The 18,592-nt window shown below is 40.8% G+C and overlaps 1 protein-coding gene across 2 annotated transcripts in view; it reads right to left on the bottom strand.

Annotated features, from left to right (window-relative positions):
- csgalnact1a (chondroitin sulfate N-acetylgalactosaminyltransferase 1a) overlaps window positions 1-18,592 on the bottom strand; it is a 62,579-nt gene that overhangs the window by 39,630 nt on the left and 4,357 nt on the right. For both annotated transcript variants that reach the window (XM_079659213.1, XM_079659212.1), the window contains one exon: window positions 732-1,415. In XM_079659213.1, coding sequence (XP_079515339.1) covers window positions 732-1,094 — 363 coding nt within the window. In that variant the 5' untranslated portion in view covers window positions 1,095-1,415. The remainder of the gene's footprint in view (window positions 1-731; window positions 1,416-18,592) is intronic.

Below are 18,592 nucleotides of genomic sequence, written 5' to 3'. Positions count from 1 at the left end.
TAATCTCCCTGGTCCCCGGCTTGATCTTGAACCTCAGGATCCATGTATCTGTGATCCTCTCCAGAATGGAAGGAGTCATCACATACAGAGCATCAACTAGTTCCTGAGCAGTGTCCTTCACATGCTGATATCCAAGAGAGGGAGTCACACAGTCACAAGATGGAGGAATAGAAAGCAGTATTCAATGTTTACTTCAGATTAGCTCCACGTCAGAAATGATCATGCTTGTCATATGTCTCTCTCCATAGAGGCTGAATCATCATGTTAATCACATAGCTATCATATGCCTCAAACAGTCCTGATGCTCTTCTAGGTAATCACACATCCTGTCATGTTCACAGCTACAGTTGATACCTTTGTTATCATGTGGAACTCATGTTGGAACATTGAGTATTTTCCTAACACTTGGTACGGGTCAACTTACTCAGTGCCCTGGGGGTACTAAGTGCCGGCACTAAGTACGGCAAAGTACTTGGTGTGAACGCGCCTAATGTGTTCCTTGTAACCAAATGTCTCTCAGAGGGGCGTGGGGAGGGGCTCCTTATTTTCATCTAAAGTAACAGACAGAGAATCAGCACTTTGGAAACAGGGCTGAAACAGAGGGGATTATGGGTAATGCTGCAATGATCTGTTTGGTGTTTCAGCCAATCAGAGACAGGCTCTGTATATATCTGAGAGCTGTGATATATTGATGACGAACAGTGTGATAGGGGACCTTTAAAGTACTCCACCTTCAGCTGCTGGCTGCTCTCCTGAAGCGCCTCCTTCAGCTGAGAGATCTGCTTCTTCAGGGAGGAGATGTGGAGGTGGTGCTGCTCCTCTCGCTCCTGAAGAAGCACCTGGTAGGATCCTGGAGGCCCTCCGCTTTGCACATTCCCTGCTCCTCCTCCTCCTCCTCCCGTTCCCGGACCCAAGGAGGCGTGATTTGGTCCAGATCGAGGGAGAGCGAGGCTCAGCGGGGGGTCCACGGAGAGAGGAGGGCTGCATGTCATCACGTAAAGCAGCGAAAGTGAGCAGCAGAGCAACACCAACACGCCTCCGACGCGGGAAACCCAGGAGAGGAGGCCGCGGCGCAGCATGGTAGCATGTAGCATCAAAAACACACACTGAAATATCAGGTAACGTCACACACTCCCACGATAAGAGTGTGTGTGTGAGGAGTCTGTTCCATCAGCCTGAGGTCATTTCATCCCGGTTAGGTCACTCACTGCAGATTACTTTGTCGTGAGAGAAAACACACTTCAATTTGAAGAGTCAGCTCCATGTTGGGCTGGAAACAGAGTTACATCATCTCTCAGTCATACGTGACTCATGATTCGTCCTCGCTGTGAAGCAGAGAGAGAGATGGAGCAGAAATGTGGAGTTTCATGGGAGAGAAAATCCTCTGTGGAGAGCGGAGAGCTCCTCATGTTTCCCTAAGAGACAGAACAGAGAAACGAGAAGTCAGTCATCAGATCATTCTTCAATTATTGATCTTTGTTTAAGAGTTATAGGACATCAGCAGGAGAGGACTCTTTAAAGTAGAGACACTACGTACTGATATACACCTGAACATCAGCAGGAGAGGACTCTTTAAAGTAGAGACACTACATACTGATATACACCTGAACATCAGCAGGAGAGGACTCTTTAAAGTAGAGACACTACATACTGATATACACCTGAACATCAGCAGGAGAGGACTCTTTAAAGTAGAGACACTACATACTGATATACACCTGAACATCAGCAGGAGAGGACTCTTTAAAGTAGAGAGACTACATACTGATATACACCTGAAGATCAGCAGGAGAGGACTCTTTAAAGTAGAGACACTACATACTGATATACACCTGAACATCAGCAGGAGAGGACTCTTTAAAGTAGAGACTCTACATACTGATATACACCTGAACATCAGCAGGAGAGGACTCTTTAAAGTAGAGACTCTACATACTGATATACACCTGAACATCAGCAGGAGAGGACTCTTTAAAGTAGAGACACTACACACTGATATACACCTGAACATCAGCAGGAGAGGACTCTTTAAAGTAGAGACACTACATACTGATATACACCTGAACATCAGCAGGAGAGGACTCTTTAAAGTAGAGACACTACATACTGATATACACCTGAACATCAGCAGGAGAGGACTCTTTAAAGTAGAGACACTACATACTGATATACACCTGAACATCAGCAGGAGAGGACTCTTTAAAGTAGAGAGACTACATACTGATATACACCTGAACATCAGCAGGAGAGGACTCTTTAAAGTAGAGACACTACATACTGATATACACCTGAACATCAGCAGGAGAGGACTCTTTAAAGTAGAGACACTACATACTGATATACACCTGAACATCAGCAGGAGAGGACTCTTTAAAGTAGAGACACTACATACTGATATACACCTGAACATTAGCAGGAGAGGACTCTTTAAAGTAGAGACACTACACACTGATATACACCTGAACATCAGCAGGAGAGGACTCTTTAAAGTAGAGACACTACACACTGATATACACCTGAACATCAGCAGGAGAGGACTTTTTAAAGTAGAGACACTACATACTGATATACACCTGAACATCAGCAGGAGAGGACTCTTTAAAGTAGAGACACTACATACTGATATACACCTGAACATCAGCAGGAGAGGACTTTTTAAAGTAGAGACACTACATACTGATATACACCTGAACATCAGCAGGAGAGGACTCTTTAAAGTAGAGACACTATGAGCAGAATATTTTAAAAGTTGGTCATAAAGAGTCAGAAACACACCCAAAAGGGTTTAACCGGCCTCGCCAAACTAAGCCTTCAGGAAACAGAGTTGTCACTGAAGTGTGAGAAAGAGAGGCAGAGGGTGTGCCTGCAGATGAGAGTGTGTTATTGTGAGTGTGTGTGCAGTGGATACAGAGGAAAGTAACTGGGAACATTGGGTGACTTCATCGGCCATTTGCTGCAGTAGGTGGTTTCAGAATTAACTGAAAAATAGTTGTTGAAGTCTGAAAGACAAATATTTGTAATAAACAACTACAAAATATATATTATTTGTATATGTTTAATACTTAAAAATATGCACCAAAAAAACCATCAATATATTAATAGTTATTGCTTAAACCTTGACTTGGGAAATTAACAGTCACAGTGTTGTGTTGTGAATGTGGTTTGACGTTAGATTGACCAGTTGATGTATGCATGTATATATATATATATATATATATATATATATATATATATATATATATATATATATATATATATAGGTATTTGTGGGAGGTGTTGGAGTTACAGGCGGTATCTGTAAATGTCTCTCTGTGCATCAGCCTCTGCACACAGGCAGCTCTTTGACTCTGCAGCTGAATGTGGGTCTAATGAAAGGATTAGTATGTGAAGCAGTGAAAGCAGGACTGTTTTCTAACAGGAGTCCGAATCAGAAGCAGCAACTCAGGAAATAACTGAGGAGAGGGAAAGGGAAGGGAGTTTCATCCTTTTGAAAATACGGGAAAATCCTCATGATGTCAATGGATTTAAGGTGTGGGAAAAACATGTGACATTTACATTATATTTTAATTAATTTATATCCAATAGAAGCATCTTAAAGTAGTCCTATTCTTCTCATTCTCAGGTGTATATCAGTATGTAGTGTCTCTACTTTAAAGAGTCCTCTCCTGCTGATGTTCAGGTGTATATCAGTATGTAGTGTCTCTACTTTAAAGAGTCCTCTCCTGCTGATGTTCAGGTGTATATCAGTATGTAGTGTCTCTACTTTAAAGAGTCCTCTCCTGCTGATGTTCAGGTGTATATCAGTATGTAGTGTCTCTATTTTAAAGAGTCCTCTCCTGCTGATGTTCAGGTGTATATCAGTATGTAGTGTCTCTACTTTAAAGAGTCCTCTCCTGCTGATGTTCAGGTGTATATCAGTATGTAGTGTCTCTACTTTAAAGAGTCCTCTACTGCTGATGTTCAGGTGTATATCAGTATGTAGTGTCTCTACTTTAAAGAGTCCTCTCCAGCTGATGTTCAGGTGTATATCAGTATGCAAAGTCTCTACTTTAAAGAGTCCTCTCCTGCTGATGTTCAGGTGTATATCAGTATGTAGTGTCTCTACTTTAAAGAGTCCTCTCCTGCTGATGTCCAGGTGTATATCAGTATGTAGTGTCTCTATTTTAAAGAGTCCTCTCCTGCTGATGTTCAGGTGTATATCAGTATGTAGTGTCTCTACTTTAAAGAGTCCTCTCCTGCTGATGTTCAGGTGTATATCAGTATGTGGTGTCTCTACTTTAAAGAGTCCTCTCCTGCTGTTGTTCAGGTGTATATCAGTATATAGTGTCTCTACTTTAAAGAGTCCTCTCCTGCTGATGTTCAGGTGTATATCAATATGTAGTGTCTCTACTTTAAAGAGTCCTCTCCTGCTGATGTTCAGGTGTATATCAGTATGTAGTGTCTCTACTTTAAAGAGTCCTCTCCTGCTGATGTTCAGGTGTATATCAGTATGTAGTGTCTCTACTTTAAAGAGTCCTCTCCTGCTGATGTTCAGGTGTATATCAGTATGTAATGTCTCTACTTTAAAGAGTCCTCTCCTGCTGATGTTCAGGTGTATATCAGTATGTAGTGTCTCTACTTTAAAGAGTCCTCTCCTGCTGATGTTCAGTTGTATATCAGTATGTAGTGTCTCTACTTTAAAGAGTCCTTGCTGCTGACGTTCAGGTGTGAGTTTATAATAACTTGCAGCAGGTCAGAGAGCTTTAAAAGGTGAATCACTTTCTTCTGAAGTTATGTTTTTATGACCTTTAAATAATGACATCACTTCTCCCAGTTGATTTTCCTGCTTTGTGACTTCTTGTAACAAACTGCATTTGGCTCGGACAACCATAATTAAAACACGCTCTTAGGTCTGACATGATGAAGGTCTACATGTCTTATTATCCTCTACAAACACTCTTTAAACTACAGTAACATGCATTAGGCAGGAGGAGGACAATAAAGAGCTTTTTGATTAAAGCATGCAAACATGTCACAGGAGAGACACTACATCCTGATATCAACCTGAAAATGATTGTAAAAAAACAGTAATACTTGTAATTGTGTCCAAACAGAAATAAACCATCAGTCTTAGTCTCCTCACAGTACACCATTGTTCTCTCACATCTTTTCCCCATCTTTAAACAGCCATTTGCGCATGGTGTTAAGAGGGTACCGCTAATCTTCTCTCTGAATATGGGACACATTTTCCCACAGATACACACTAATTGAAGCACACACACTGAGAGCCGGGGGCAGGAAGTGCTGCAGCAGGACGAGAGGAAGTGATTCTGCACCAGATGCTGCACAACTCTGTGTGGAAACATCTCCGAGCGGCGAGTTATAAATCATTCCCTCTGTCCTCTCCTCTATGACAGCCTGATTTCATCTCTCTGCTGCATATCAGATTCCAGCAGAAAGAGAGGGGGAAAGTACACACATCCTTTCCTCAAGTAGAAGTACAGATACTCGTGTTTACAAATACTCTGGTGAAAGTAGAAGTACTGACTAAACTTCTTTACTCAAGTCAAAGTGAAGAGGCTTTGAAATGTACTTCAGTAAAAAGTACCCATAACTAGCAGCTGTTTTAAAGAGTACCTGACCTCCCTTTATATTAATAGAACAATAATGTCATTTTTAGCTAATGAATGTTTCCATGGTGACCAACGGCAACATGACAACGTTTCCATTGGTCCCTCTTCTTTAGAGAAGACCAGGAAATGATGGATACACGGATCGTGTTCAAATCAATAGGCACGCAATGACTCTAAATAATAATGATCACGCCACCAAACACACATTCAGACTAAAGGAACCAGCCTGTTTGGAAAATGAGAGAAGTAGAAAGTACAGGTATTTGTGTTCAACATGTAAGAAGTAGAAAGTACAGGTATTTGTGTTCAACATGTAAGAAGTAGAAAGTACAGGTATTTGTGTTCAACATGTGAGAAGTAGAAAGTACAGGTATTTGAGTTCAACATGTAAGAAGTAGAAAGTACAGGTATTTGGGTTCAACATGTAAGAAGTAGAAAGTACAGGTATTTGAGTTCAACATGTGAGAAGTAGAAAGTACAGGTATTTGAGTTCAACATGTAAGAAGTAGAAAGTACAGGTATTTGTGTTCAACATGTAAGAAGTAGAAAGTACAGGTATTTGAGTTCAACATGTAAGAAGTAGAAAGTACAGGTATTTGGGTTCAACATGTGAGAAGTAGAAAGTACAGGTATTTGTGTTCAACATGTAAGAAGTAGAAAGTTCAGGTATTTGAGTTCAACATGTGAGAAGTAGAAAGTACAGGTATTTGAGTTCAACATGTAAGAAGTAGAAAGTACAGGTATTTGTGTTCAACATGTAAGAAGTAGAAAGTTCAGGTATTTGAGTTCAACATGTAAGAAGTAGAAAGTTCAGGTATTTGAGTTCAACATGTAAGAAGTAGAAAGTACAGGTATTTGTGTTCAACATGTAAGAAGTAGAAAGTACAGGTATTTGAGTTCAACATGTAAGAAGTAGAAAGTACAGGTATTTGTGTTCAACATGTAAGAAGTAGAAAGTACAGGTATTTCAGTTCAACATGTGAGAAGTAGAAAGTACAGGTATTTGGGTTCAACATGTAAGAAGTAGAAAGTACAGGTATTTGGGTTCAACATGTAAGAAGTAGAAAGTAAAAAGTCCTCAGGAAAATAAGTAGTGGAGTAAAGTACTGAAACCAGAAACATGTACTTAAGTACAGTAACAAAGTATTTATACTCCAATACTTCCCACCTCTGGTGAAGTATGTGATAAGAGGAGAAACACATTCATCATGTCCTCTCAGGAAATGCATCTGAGTTTCTCTCTTATTGTAAACAAGCCAGACGGTGTTTGTGTTGCAGGAGGATCTATAAATGCAAAGACGGTCTCAGGAAATGGAGTTCTTTGATGGAGGTTTTTAAGATGTGCATGTTCCTCCTCCGAAGGGTATGGAGGCGTTTTATCTGCTGCCATGATCTTGACCTATAGTAATTTAAAAGTGGGGGAGGGGGGGATCGGCATCTTATCTCTTGCTGTCGGACAATAACTGCTGTGCATGTGAATATTAAAATGATTTATCTAGTGTAGTGTGAAGGTAAAGTAGCAAGAAGAGTGTGTTAGTATCTATCGGCTCTACTTTAAAGAGTCCTCTCCTGCTGATGTTCAGGTGTATATCAGTATGTAGTGTCTCTACTTTAAAGAGTCCTCTCCTGCTGATGTTCAGGTGTATATCAGTATGTAGTGTCTCTACTTTAAAGAGTCCTCTCCTGCTGATGTTCAGGTGTATATCAGTATGTAGTGTCTCTACTTTAAAGAGTCCTCTCCTGCTGATGTTCAGGTGTATATCAGTATGTAGTGACTCTACTTTAAAGAGTCCTCTCCTGCTGATATTCAGGTGTATATCAGTATGTAGTGTCTCTACTTTAAAGAGTCCTCTCAAGCTGATGTTCAGGTGTATATCAGTATGTAGTGTCTCTACTTTAAAGAGTCCTCTCCTGCTGATGTTCAGGTGTATATCAGTATGTAGTGTCTCTACTTTAAAGAGTCCTCTCAAGCTGATGTTCAGGTGTATATCAGTATGTAGTGTCTACTTTAAAGAGTCCTCTCCTGCTGATGTTCAGGTGTATATCAGTATGTAGTGACTCTACTTTAAAGAGTCCTCTCCTGCTGATGTTCAGGTGTATATCAGTATGTAGTGTCTCTACTTTAAAGAGTCCTCTCCTGCTGATGTTCAGGTGTATATCAGTATGTAGTGTCTCTACTTTAAAGAGTCCTCTCAAGCTGATGTTCAGGTGTATATCAGTATGTAGTGTCTCTACTTTAAAGAGTCCTCTCCTGCTGATGTTCAGGTGTATATCAGTATGTAGTGTCTCTACTTTAAAGAGTCCTCTCAAGCTGATGTTCAGGTGTATATCAGTATGTAGTGTCTACTTTAAAGAGTCCTCTCCTGCTGATGTTCAGGTGTATATCAGTATTTAGTGACTCTACTTTAAAGAGTCCTCTCCTGCTGATGTTCAGGTGTATATCAGTATGTAGTGTCTGCTTTAAAGAGTCCTCTCCTGCTGATGTTCAGGTGTATATCAGTATGTAGTGACTCTACTTTAAAGAGTCCTCTCCTGCTGATGTTCAGGTGTATGTCAGTATGTAGTGTCTACTTTAAAGAGTCCTCTCCTGCTGATGTTCAGGTGTATATCAGTATGTATTGTCTCTACTTTAAAGAGTCCTCTCCTGCTGATGTTCAGGTGTATATCAGTATGTAGTGTGTCTACTTTAAAGAGTCCTCTCCTGCTGATGTTCAGGTGTATATCAGTATGTAGTGTCTCTACTTTAAAGAGTCCTCTCCTGCTGACGTTCAGGTGTATATCAGTGTGTAGTGCCTCTACTTTAAAGAGTCCTCTCCTGATGATTTTACTGACAGAAAACACAGACTGGATTTCGTCTCATGTCTGGATGTCAGTCGCACTAGTACAGCAGAAATCACACACAGGTGACAGGTTATCTGTGTGTGTGTCTGTGTGTGTGTGTGTGTGTGTGTGTGTGTGTGTGTGTGTGTTCCTCTGCGTACAGCAGGTCGACCTCAAAATGTCTGAAGCATTTGAGAAGCGACCTTGTGACCCTCTCATCACAACAGATTTAAAGAGACCATTCGCTCTGCTGCTACTTAATATATTCCAGATATCAAGAATAGTAAATGGTAAGTCCATAGAGGCACACACACTCTGCACATGAGAGGATGTGAGTGTGTGTGAAGAGGAGAAACTGCAGGAAATAGAGACCACAAGACCAGAAATCTGCACGACCATCTGCTCTAGGATCTTATCAGAGTGTTTGCATACATTCACCGCAAAATGTCTGATGATTTTATATCAAACGAGAGTTTTTTGTTTTATTTTTGCCCCTGGGAGCCATTATCTTTCACTCATGCTCGAGTTGTGTAATCCATCACACTGAACATCCGATCTGCATTAGCCAAAGTTAGAAAATCCTTGCGAGGCTAATCAGTTTAAAGGGTCTCTCCATTGATTTAGTGTGGAGCTAGAGAGAGAAAATTAAAACAGGAAGGAGTTATTGCAAAGCCGTTTCCACTGCAGAGCGTATGCAAAGCGAACAAATCTCACAGCAAACAAACACGAAGACTGCAGGGAAGAGTGTGAGTAAAGGTGGATTTATGTTTTAAAATGTGAATTAAAGGTGTGATTAAAGCATGATATGCATGTTAGGATACATGAACAGATATCAGTGTGTCCATTTTCAAACCAGGAAGAGATGCCAAATGTCAAATAAAAGCTGCAAAGACACGTCCAACGACTTTGAAACCGAAGAAAGACACACAACGACTACAAGGTGAAAAAAAAGACTACATAGAGACTTGAAACAGCTGAAAAGAGACTCCCATCAACCTTGAAATTGGGCGACATTTCCACACAAGTACAGAAAATAAATGCAAAATGACGACCACTAAAATACACAATGCAACAACGAGGAACAAAAGTATTACGAATTATAACAAAGAGGTGCATTATGTGTGCAAAGAGAGTTACAAGGACACACAATGACTACAAATCGTCATAGAAACAAGCAGCCCGGCGCCAGGATTTCAATTTTTGGTTTCGGCTGGGCCTGTTCTAATAGATGTTTCTCGTTAACAAAAATAAAATAAAAAGAAATGCCTGCATATCATTGTAGGCAACTGTGCAATGCATAAGAAGCTTAAATATTATTTAAATGATTAAGCGGCACTAAATGTTAAACTACTGCATGTTATTTTCTTTTGGTTCACAATACATTGAGAAACAAACAGCATACAACGGCAGAATATGGAATATTGACCGAGCACCTGATGTGTGTCTGTGTGGTTAGACTGCAGCCTGCTGTCCTTTTTAGCGGACCTAGCGAAGTGAGCGGCCGTGTGTAAATGGCACTGGTTCTCTGACGCGGCACTTTTCAGAGGCTGCAGATTTATCATTAGGCTACTTCCTTCTGATACTGCAGAGCTTTCATGAGCTGAAGGTAAATTTCATACTAAAGCAGCTGGGCAGCAGATACTGTTGCTTCACACTCAGAAGCTTTGTTGATTTGGGCTGGAGAATGCTTGCCGCGTCAGGGTGCGCTCCGGTAGTTGCAAATGGCACGAAATGTTAGCTCTACGTTTCTTAATCATTTTTCTAGATATTTAGTCTCCATATGAAATGAGGCATCTCTTGCTTTGCACATGATGAATGATGTCCAGTAAAACGTTTAGGTGTTCCAGATTTTCCTCAATGATCACTCCGAGGAAGGTTCCATGGTCAGACTTCTCGCTGTCTGTAGTTTGTATTTCTCTCCATAGCTATTGCATGAGCTGCGCTGCATTTGTGTTTGCTGAGAGCATAGTCGATATGTTTCCAGTCCCTGTAACCATGGCGACTGAATGTATCTTCTCCGCCGGCCCCGCCTCTCTCACTAAAATGCCGCCACATTTTACAAAACACACTGTCTTTACTAATGCTATACTCCAAGAATGTGTGCTTGTCATACCAGTGGGCCCCGAAGCTCCTTTTATTTTGTCAGGAAAGTGTCTGTACTTTATGAGCTTTGGCTGTGTAGCCGCCGGGTCATCTATGGCTTATAGGGTGCTACGTCCCGCAGAGGGACTGAGCTCAGCGGGGGCACAACATTAAACACACTCTCGTCTCTCTGAGGCGGCACCTGCTGTGAGGATGACGAGTGTGGTGGTTCCGGCGGCGGCGACTCTGTTCTTACTCTTTTAAAAAACCTGAACATCGATTGTTGTTACATCGTTAGTGAGTGCAGTATATTTGTTGAGTGTGTCCAGTCCACTGTCCTCCTTTATCTGCGCGCGGCCGCGAGACGTTCTACGATGTGTTTGCTCCTGCGCTTCCACTATGAGTTCGGTCCAATTCACATTTTACGTTGCCTGATTACGTTAATTCATGTTACTTTTCATTTTATATTTTTTTAAAAGGGAAACACATGTTTGCTCTTATTTTATTATTTAATTGTTATTTTTGATAATCAAAAATGTTGGTAAACTATATTTTCGCCCAGTCATTTTTGATCAATGAATGGGTGGGCTCAGTGACAGAGTGGGTTGGCCTAGGCCCAGTAGGCCCACCCATAACGCTGCGGCTGGAAACAACCACAGAGAGTTGTGTCATGAAGAGACTCATAAGGGACATACCAACAAAAAAAGAGATCAAATAAGTCTCACGTCTACGATGAAAATACCTACAAATAGGTATAAAAATACAGCAAATAAGACACAAAAGGCGCTTTCACATCGCAGTACTTTTCCCACAAAGGTTCATGAGAACTTAGTTCATGAGAACTCTTTAGTTCTCATGAACTAAAGAGCCGATCGCGTTCACACCTATGGTTCACACCTATGGTTCACACCGGAATAAGTCCCTGAGGGAGGATTAGGCAAATGAAGCCGCTGACTTCTGCTTTGGGTTTACTGGCAGGCCGCAAACAACTTCACGGCGTATACTGCCACCCAGAGTCCCCGGAGTTAGGGACTGGCTTCAGTAGAAGCTGCACCTCCTCATCTCCACCGCTCCCATGTTTTATTTTGTGTTGCCATAAGTTAGTCTCTGCGTTTGTGCGCTGGGCTAATGCTAATAATGCTAATGCGAGGATAATAAAATGGCGGCTTCACAAAACTTTTTGGGAGTTTTACGGGGCGTGGTTTGCAATCCGCCCAGCCAATCAGAAATAGGAACCTTTTTCTCCCACGAAAGTTCCTGCTCTCTAGCAGGGACGGAAAAGGGGGTAAAAAGGTTCTCATGAACTCATTTTAGTTCCGGATTTTTTTGGTGTGAACGCGACATTTTTGGAACTATATCGGAACTAAAGTGGGAAAAGTACTGCGGTGTGAACGAGCCTAAAGCAACAAAGGGAATCAAAATGAACACCAAGAGACACTAAACTATTAGAAATAGATTTAACAACCACCTCACAAAGACTCACAAGCGTCTCCAAACAGATGCAAAAGGGCTTCCAAAGAAACAGCAAGCAAGCAAACAAAAAAGAGACACAAAATGACAACAAAGAGACACACAATGACAACAAAGAGACACACAATGACAACAAAGAGACACACAATGACAACAAAGAGACACACAATGACAACAAAGAGACACACAATGACAACAAAGGGCAAAACAACTACAGACACACAACCGCAAAGAAATACTCAACAACTAAGAGTCACAAATAATCACTAAGAGAGTTGAAAAGGACTACAACAAGAGACAAAACACACACAACAACAACAACAACAGAAAGAAGCTTAACAGATATAATTGGGTGTATTTTGAGAAGCGGTGGTGGGGTCTATTGTCTCATAACCATCCCATAATAACACATCACGATCACACTCTGTACATCTGTGTCACTGCAGAGAGGGATGAGAGAAATCCATAAATCAATATCTGGAGAGAGGGACTGTGGTGACATCAGCTGCTGTATCATTTAAGGCTTTCTGAGAATGTGTACATATCTCAGAGCCACACACACACACACACACACACACACACACACACACACACACACACACACACACACACACACACACACACACACACACACACACACACACACACACACACACACACACACACACACACACACACACACACACACACACACACACACACACACACACACACACACACACACACACACACTGTTTCAAATGTTTAGGGTTTAAAAGCAGACTGAGATAACCCCGGATGACATCTTTATATATTTATATATTTAAATAACAACAGACAGGATACATGGTACAGCTGTTTCTGCCGAGTAATGTAGAGGAAACTCGTCTGTAGAATTGAAATTTTTATTTAGTGATGTGAAAAGCAAGGCTTGTGCTGAAACTACATTTTGCATTCATCAACAGATTGTTTTCTTATTGTATGGTCTATATTCACTTTACACATAATAAAATGAAATTAAGGAGATCTCCCAAGTACAGGTTACAAGTTACAGTGAAAGTCCTGCATTCAAAATGTTCCTCAAGTAAAAGTTGAAGTACTCAGATCTTGTACTTGAGTAAAAGTAGAAGTACTCAGATCTTGTTCTTGAGTAAAAGTAGAAGTACTCAGATCTTGTACTTCAGTAAAAGTAGAAGTACTCAGATCTTGTACTTCAGTAAAAGTAGAAGTACTCAGATCTTGTACTTGAGTAAAAGTAGAAGTACTCAGATCTTGTTCTTGAGTAAAAGTAGAAGTACTCAGATCTTGTTCTTGAGTAAAAGTAGAAGTACCAGAGTGTAGGAATACTCTGTTACAGTAAAAGTCCTGCATTCAAAATGTTACTCAAGTGAAAGTAGAAAAGTATTCTCATCAAAATATAGTGAAAGTAGCGACAGTAAAAGTAGTCGTTGTGCAGATTGGTCCATTTCAGAATAATATATATGATATGTTTTATAATGATTGATCATGAAAGTGTTCTCAAAGCTGGTAAAGGAGCAGCTAGTTTGAATGACTTTGTATACTGCAGGGTAGCTGGTGGATTTACTCCAGGTGGAACTCAAGTCTGATTTAACACTTGATTAGATTTCACATCATTCATCCACATCTGTGAAGTAACTAAAGGTATTAAATACATGGAGTGGAGTAGAAGTACACCATTTACCTCTGAACTGTAGTGGAGTAGAAGTACACAGTAGCATAACATGGAAATGCTCAAGTACAAGTACCTCAAAATTGTACTTGAGTAAATGCCTTTCCTAAAGTTCATGTGATGTCTTATTGCGTCAGTCCGTTCCCCAGATATATCCAGTTCGATATGATTTGGACACTTTCCTATTTGAGAGACTGAAAATTGCCTCTTCAGACATTTTTGCATGACTTATTAAAGACTTGAACAATAATTGATTATTTCCTGCTGCAGCTCTAACAAAAAGTGAGGAATGTAAATATATTAACGCTTTAAAAAAGTACATTAAGTCGCAGTGATTTGAAGGTTTACAGCTCTTTAAAAATCGGACTCTTGCCCCCCTTTAAACTCATGCAGACGTGTTTACAGACCGGCATGGAGGCATTCATCTTTCATTGAGCATGTGTATCCTGCCTGTCTGTCTCTACCCTTGAGTATTTGTTACAGGTCAAAGATGCGTTCATGTTCACGTCGGCCTCCGTGAATGTGAGCTCTGTCTGAACCTGCCCGGCAGCATCACTCTGTAAAACAACTGGAATGTTCTCCGTGGAGGAAACGCCAGGCGAGGACGGATTCATTAAGATAAATATTTTTTTTTTAAAACAACAAGAGACAACACTGATGTGCAATACGTACCAAGTTATAATTACTGTAATTACTGGTTGGCTTTAAGGACACACAACATGACACACAACCACAGAGAGATAGATGATGTCATAAAGACACTCATAGTGAACTTACCAACAAAGAAGACACACTATGAGTCCCCCATCGACTTTGGAAATAGGCAAAACCAAAAATCAACTACAAATATATAAAAATACAGCAAACAGACAAACAGACACAAAGAGACACTAAACTATTACAAATAGACTGGCATCTTAGTATCTGTAAGTATCAGTGAGTTCAAGCAGGAAGCCACAGGTCATTATGGGCGCTCTCTTTTTTAACCAATCACATTTCACCACAATCTCCAGCAGCCAATCAGAGAGCTGCAGTCAAACTTTAAATCTGTTCTCATCTCTCATGCAGTCAGCTGTGACTTCAGGTGTTTATGCTGCACACCTCCTCTTCATCCCACCTCCTCTTCATCACACCTCCTCTTCATCATAATCCTCGTCAAATCAAGATCTTCATCATCCTCTTCATTCCATCTCCTCTTCCTCACACCTCCTCTTCATCCCACCTCCTCATCAAATCCAGATCTTCATCATCACCATCCTCTTCATCCCACCTCCTCATCAAATCCAGATCTTCATCATCATACGACCTCCTCATCAAATCAAGATCTTCATCATCGTCATCATCCTCTTCATCCCACCTCCTCATCAAATCCAGAGCTTCATCATCATACCACCTCCTCATCAAATCAAGATCTTCATCATCGTCATCATCCTCTTCATCCCACCTCCTCATCAAATCCAGAGCTTCATCATCATCATCCTCTTCATCCCACCTCCACATCAAATCCAGATCTTCATCATCATACCACCTCCTCATCAAATCAAGATCTTCATCATCGTCATCATCCTCTTCATCCCACCTCCTCATCAAATCCAGAGCTTCATCATCACCATCCTCTTCATCCCACCTCCTCATCAAATCCAGATCTTCATCATCATACCACCTCCTCATCAAATCAAGATCTTCATCATCGTCATCATCCTCTTCATCCCACCTCCTCATCAAATCCAGAGCTTCATCATCATCATCCTCTTCATCCCACCTCCACATCAAATCCAGATCTTCATCATCATACGACCTCCTCATCAAATACAGATCTTCATCATCATCATCATCATCCCACCTCCTCATCAAATCCAGATCTTCATCATCATACCACCTCCTCATCAAATCAAGATCTTCATCATCGTCATCATCCTCTTCATCCCACCTCCTCATCAAATCCAGAGCTTCATCATCATCATCCTCTTCATCCCACCTCCACATCAAATCCAGATCTTCATCATCATACGACCTCCTCATCAAATACAGATCTTCATCATCATCATCATCATACCACCACCTCATCAAATCCAGTTCTTCATCATCATCATCATCATCATACCATCTCCTCATCAAATCCAGATCTTCATCATCATCATACCATCTCCTCATCAAATCCAGATCTTCATCTTCATCATCATCATCATCATCATCATCATCATCATACCACCTCCTCATCAAATCCAGATCTTCATCATCATCATCATACCATCTCCTCATCAAATCCAGATCTTCATCATCATCATACCACCTCCTCATCAAATCCAGATCTTCATCCTCATCATCTTCATCCCACCTCCTCATCTATTTTGACTTCTGCCCTAACGTGTACATCTCCCCTCTGAGGGAAGGATGGAGGAATCGAGACTCAAGAACTCAAGAAAGTCTCCACATTTCAGAAAAACAGCATTTTCTCCGTCAAAACAGCCGATGAAGAATATCCACTGCTGCAGCTCTGATTCTGAGATAGTTCCAGATTACACAACGATGAACTAAAACCCGTTAACTCCTAATGGAACGACACTGATTTGAAGAACTGCCATTGACTTGCTTCCCTTTCAACTCACAGTATCTCATGCTATACTTAATGCATGTTTATAAGAGCTCAGATCTGGTACTTGAGTAAAAGTAGAAGTACTCAGACCTTGTACTTGAGTAAAAGTAGAAGTACTCAGACCTTGTACTTGATTAAAAGTAGAAGTACTCAGATCTTGTACTTGAGTAAAAGTAGAAGTACTCAGATCTTGTTCTTGAGTAAAAGTAGAAGTACTCAGATCTGGACTTGAGTAAAAGTAGAATTACTCAGATCTTGTACTTGAGTAAAAGTAGAAGTACTCAGATCTTGTAGTAAAAGTAGAAGTACTCAGATCTTGTTCTTGAGTAAAAGTAGAAGTACTCAGATCTTGTACTTGAGTAAAAGTAGAAGTACTCAGATCTTGTTCTTGAGTAAAAGTAGAAGTACTCAGATCTTGTACTTCAGTGAAAGTAGAAGTACTCAGATCTTGTTCTTGAGTAAAAGTAGAAGTACACAGATCTTGTACTTGAGTAAAAGTAGAAGTACTCAGATCTTGTTCTTGAGTAAAAGTAGAAGTACTCAGATCTTGTACTTGAGTAAAAGTAGAAGTACTCAGATCTTGTTCTTGACTAAAAGTAGAAGTACTCAGATCTTGTACTTGAGTAAAAGTAGAAGTACTCAGATCTTGTTCTTGAGTAAAAGTAGAAGTACTCAGATCTTGTTCTTGAGTAAAAGTAGAAGTACTCAGATCTTGTACTTGAGTAAAAGTAGAAGTACTCAGATCTTGTTCTTGAGTAAAAGTAGAAGTACTCAGATCTTGTACTTGAGTAAAAGTAGAAGTACTCAGATCTTGTTCTTGAGTAAAAGTAGAAGTACTCAGATCTTGTTCTTGAGTAAAAGTAGAAGTACTCAGATCTTGTTCTTGAGTAAAAGTAGAAGTACTCAGATCTTGTACTTGAGTAAAAGTAGAAGTACTCAGATCTTGTACTTGAGTAAAAGTAGATCTGGATTTGTTTAAAGGCAAGTTTATTTGTACAGCATCTTTCAACAAAAGGCAATTCAAGGTGCTTTACAAAAATGGAAGACATTCAGACAAAGGCATTTAAAAACAGTCATAAAGTTACAGTGCAGTTTAAGATGTGAATAGTTCACACAGAAGTTCCACTTTACTGATGCCTTTCTTTAAGGTTCCTCCGAACATGAGCTGTGTACGTCCCGAGCAGCACACACAGAGAAAAGCAGCCAGGACAAAGTCCCCAGACTCTGATCCCCTCGGGTTACTAGCCCCAAATGTTCATCAACCAAAAACGAAACAGAACGGCTCAGTTTCAATTAAAAGCAGCGACAAAAAGAAAAGTATTCAGCCTGGATTTAAAAGTAGTCAGAGTTGCAGCGGACCTGCAGGTTTCTGGGAGTTTGTTCCAGATGTTTGGAGCATAATAACTGAACTTCTCCGTGTTTAGTTCTGACTCTGGGGACAGAAAGCTGACCAGTCCCTGAAGACCTGAGAGATCTGGATGGTTCATCCTTTAGCAGGAGGTCAGACATGTATGTTGGTCCTAAACCATTCAGTGCTTTATAAACCAGCAGCAGTATTTAGAAATCTATTCTTTGACACACAGGAAGCCAGTGTAAAGACTTCAGAGCAGGAGTGATGTGATCCACTCTCTTAGTGTCAGTGAGGACTCGAGCAGCGGCGTTCTGAATCAGCTGCAGCTTTCTAATAGATGTTTTAGTGAGACCTGTGAAGACACCATTGCAGTAGTCCAGTCTACTGAAGATAAAAGCATGGACAAGTTTTTCCAAATCCTGCTGTGTTATAGGAGCGTGCGTGGAGGCAAGGGTTTGATAAAAGCACAGGTTTACTAGGGGGAACCACTGAGGAGAGAGGGGAGAGGAGGGAGGAGGGAGGAGGGAGGGGAGAGGAAGCTTCCTTTGATGCCTCCTGTCCCCTCAGGTGATTTTGAGTCCCACGCATTAGGGGCCGGTTTCCCTTCCTGTCGACGTGCCATCTGGAGAGCCTTTAAAAACCCACACTTCCCTCCCCAAATTCACTACAAGCGGCCCGTGTTAACATGCATCCCCTCCCCTCTTCCTCCCTCCTCTTCCTCCCCTTTTCTCTGCTTCAGAGAGGTGAGACGGTATCATGTGAAAGTCTAACCGGCCCCATGGGGGAAACTGGGTCAACGCAACAGCAGCAGACGTACAGTTAGTAGATACAGTTTATAGAAATGAAGGCACAGATAGATATTCTGTTCATACACAAAAAGCAGGAAATCTGAAGCTAAAAAAACAGCTTTTTCTGCCATTTTTGCACGAAAAATGACAAATAACAAAAAATCTATGGTCAATACAATGTCAGAAGATAATCAAAACGTTCCT

The sequence above is a fragment of the Notothenia rossii genome (assembly GCF_949606895.1).
Source record: "Notothenia rossii genome assembly, chromosome: 11".
In the NCBI taxonomy this organism is placed as follows: Eukaryota; Metazoa; Chordata; class Actinopteri; order Perciformes; family Nototheniidae; genus Notothenia; species Notothenia rossii.
The sequence above is the reverse complement of the archived record's forward strand: the minus strand, read 5'-3'. Positions and strand labels throughout refer to the sequence as shown.